Raw genomic sequence first — 3,509 nt, forward strand, 5'->3', positions numbered from 1 at the left:
TACTGCTTGCCTTCCAAAACGACCTGAATTTATAGTTGTCGAAGACCAACTGATTTGCATATATGCACGAGATTTTGCGAGAGTTTCCGAGATCATACCATTACAAAACGCCGTTGGCGCCATCTTGGAATTCTTTTCCTATCCTAGCTTCGCAGTGATGACAAAGCACGCACGCACACCTAGGTCGTTTGAATGGTAAGCCCTCATTTTCACAGCTTTCGCCACACTCTCCCCTGATATCATTATCACAGAGGGGGCAGGGAGGCGGCGACCTCCTTCTTTGGGTGCTTCTGTGGAGGGGCAGACAGGGAGCCTCGTCTTCAGTTGAGCTCTCGTCCGCGGTCTGGGATCAGTGAACCGGAGGCTGCCAATTTCAGTGCTGTCGTCATCCGATGAAGCCGGCGTATACCAGAATTATGGTTCACTGGTTGTGGAACTCGTTTCACTTTCGTCACCGAGCGGCTGCTGCGCCTGTGATGCTTCTCGCAGGTCCCTGACGTGTCGGGGCACTCCATCAATCCGCACGGCTTGCGGGCTGATCACCTCTGTAACATGCCTGGTTCCATAGCGCGTGGTGCATCTGCCACGGGGGTTCTTAACCCAGACGACGTCTCCCACTTTGATACTATTTCGTATCGCCTCTGGCTCAGGTAAAGGGCTGGCTTCTAACCCTTTCACCCTGACATGGTACTGGTGCAGCACCTCAGCGGGCGTGGTAGAGGGCGAGACATGATCCTTAGGGGTGACGTTGTACCAGTATAGCACTTCAGGCACTGTACACCCCTTCCTAGCTGCAATGATCTTGATGGCCCGGTGGTTCTGTTTCACGATCCCGTTCCCGCTAGGCACACGGGCACACCGAAATCGTAGTCGTACACCCCAGCCGTCTGTGAACTGCTTGAACTGCCCGCTAGCAAAAGCAGTGCCATTGTCGGTCAGTATTTCGGAAGGAGGGCCACGCTCAAGGAAGACATTTTCCAGTTCCCGGATAACGGCGGCCGTGTTCTGTCGGCGAAGTGGCCGCTACATAGCAAACCTAGACGGTCCACAGTCAATCATCATCAAGAAATCCCCGCCGTTGTGGTGGGTCACGTCCACCGCGAGCCTGTCCCAATTGTTCTTTACGCTCAGTTATCCCTTCTTCCACCGGGCAGGCACCGGATCAATTGACTTGCAGGTTTCACAACTCCTCACCACTGATTCTACATCCTTCCTTAACACACAGGTGTCGACCAGTCTAGCGAAGTAGAGAGTTCGGTTTACACCGGATTGCCCACTCTGGCAATGAACGTCAGCAACATGGTTTGGTTTGAATCGACGCCCCACCACGGCGCAGTTCACAGGTGCTGGTTCTTCCATTTCTTTTGGCAGGTCCAGCCAACGGCATGGCATTCTGGTCAGCCGATCTGCGCGACAGGACTGTACTAGCGTCACATCCACGACCAGGTTGTATTCCTCGATGGTTTCGGTTACGGTAGCAAGCCGCCTCCGTATAAGCATTTCGCCTGATGCCTTCGTCGCCAATCGTGCCTTTCCACTCAAGGCATCGGTTGTCCACCGATACACACATGTGGAGTCTGTAAGGATGTGCAGGACTCTGGCCTGCCACTGTAGCGCCAGGTTGACCACTTTCACTGTGGCATCGAGTTCAGCCAGGTTGATGTGCCTGGTGTCATTTTCTGGCCGAAGCCAGCAGGCATCTTCCACAATAGATCCGTTGACCGCCAGAGCAACACCGAGGTCGAGCGAGCTGGTGTCCACCCAAACCGTAAACTTGCTCCCGTCGATGCACCATTTCCCTCGCACTGGATCGTCCTCAGAGACTCTGGCCAAAGTCTCCTCTTGCATTTTCCGCAGGGCGGGGTCGCGCAGCTCATCGTCCCACCCGGTTGACATGGAAGTCGCTCGTCGCTTTATGGCCACCATCGCCACCCGGAGCCACCCACACACGGGGAAGTGGCCCACCAGTTTCCCACAGATGGAGAAGACGCACCGATGCATGACGCTAGTTGGGACTTCCGGGACGTCACCACCTCTTCCCCAGCGGAGTCCGTCTGCGCTGCCACTCACGCGCAGGCCAAGCACCTTCGTCCCATCTCGCAATCGCTCCGGCTCCTTGCACGTTAGCCCGAAGCTTTCGAAGTGTTCTTTAACCTTCTGTGCAGGCATGAGGCTCTCATTCACGTAGATGTCATCGATATATGACGATGTCGCTTGTTGCACAGCTTCGTCCTGACGGCGGATCGCCTGTATGATTACCGTCATGATGTTTGGGGCCACGTTTAGACCGAACCCTAGCCTCATCAAGCAATAACGTGTCCCTTTAATCTTGACCGTCTGGTACGGCCACAGCGATTTTTTGACGCGTATCTGCAAGTAAGCTCTTCGCAAATCCAATATTTCTGCGTCTGCCACTTGTTGCCGCCACTCACTCAGTTTGTGTGCACAGACGTCTGAACCCGCCATGTGCGGGTCAACGTGCTCGTTGAGTTCCCGGTAGTCCATGACGGGTCGGACTTTTTGTTTGTTCTCCTGCCTGATAGCCACCAGGGGAATCAACCCCTTTGGGGGCCCCAAGTTCGTTTTCCGGGTACGGGACCAGCCAGCCATTGTCCTTCCAAACCTGGAGCTCTGCCTCGTACTGCCCCCTAAGATGTGCGGGAGAAGGATACTCCGCCAGCCGATTCCGCAGGGACACTGGTGGCTGGTCACCCGACCACTTCCAGGACACGGTCCAGACGTTCGTACCCCTATTGTATTTTGCGTGGAAGTCGGGTTCATCAAGAGTGATGGCTGCGCAGACCGGTGTCTCAAGTTGGGAGAACCTTACATCACCGGCGCCGTTTATGGTGATTCCGCCCAGCCGTGTAATGGAATCTATTCCAAGAAGAAGATCGTACCCCAGTAGTTTCCTGTCGACCACCAATGCCTCCATAGCCACCAGGGGGCCACTGCCAATGCTTACGCAGACCTCGCTCACCCCACTACACATCAGCAAACCTCTGCCAACGGTTAGTACCAGGACCTTCCGCTTCTTCCATGCGGTGCAACATCCCTTGCATATCAGGGTTTGGGTGCACCCGGTATCAACCAACGCTGAGCGTTTACGCCCGTCAACATTCACGATTACTTTAGGGAGCGCCTTGTTCACAGCTGCTTTGGGGAGGGTGTTGGCGCCGTGGCTTCCTCCCCCTGCTCATTTCCCGGACACGCCCGAGCTAAATGGCCTGGTTTGCCGCAACAGTAACAATGCACCCGCTTCCATGCTCCATAATCCGGGGCGCGCTTCGCGTCACTCCTACAATCCCTGGCAAAGTGGTTGGGGCTGCCACATTTATAGCATCGTCGGCCCTCTACAGGCGATTCCAATGCCTCAACTGCCGCCGAGACTGGCTCCTTGTCGTCCTTCATGATGTTTCGGGCTCTAGCCAATAGCTCCTCTAATCCAGGCTCATTGAGCCTCGATGACGCCCGCAGCAGTCGACTAGCGCTTTCCGGGAGCCCAGACA

At 55.4% G+C, this 3,509-nt stretch overlaps 1 protein-coding gene across 1 annotated transcript; it reads right to left on the bottom strand.

Annotated features, from left to right (window-relative positions):
* Positions 1-1,131: 1,131 nt before the first annotated feature.
* LOC145280187 (uncharacterized) lies at positions 1,132-2,265 on the bottom strand. The gene has a single exon (XM_080131949.1). It carries the CDS (start codon positions 2,263-2,265, stop codon positions 1,132-1,134), a length of 1,134 nt encoding a protein of 377 aa, XP_079988075.1.
* Between the last annotated feature and the right edge of the window lie 1,244 nt (positions 2,266-3,509).

This window comes from Euprymna scolopes, chromosome 7, assembly GCF_053919585.1.
Source record: "Euprymna scolopes isolate OS-2025 chromosome 7, ASM5391958v1, whole genome shotgun sequence".
NCBI lineage: Eukaryota > Metazoa > Mollusca > Cephalopoda > Sepiida > Sepiolidae > Euprymna > Euprymna scolopes.

Excerpts from the sequence above, each read along its gene's own strand:
- LOC145280187 (XM_080131949.1), bottom strand. The coding sequence starts at position 2,265 with ATGACGGTAATCATACAGGCGATCCGCCGTCAGGACGAAGCTGTGCAA.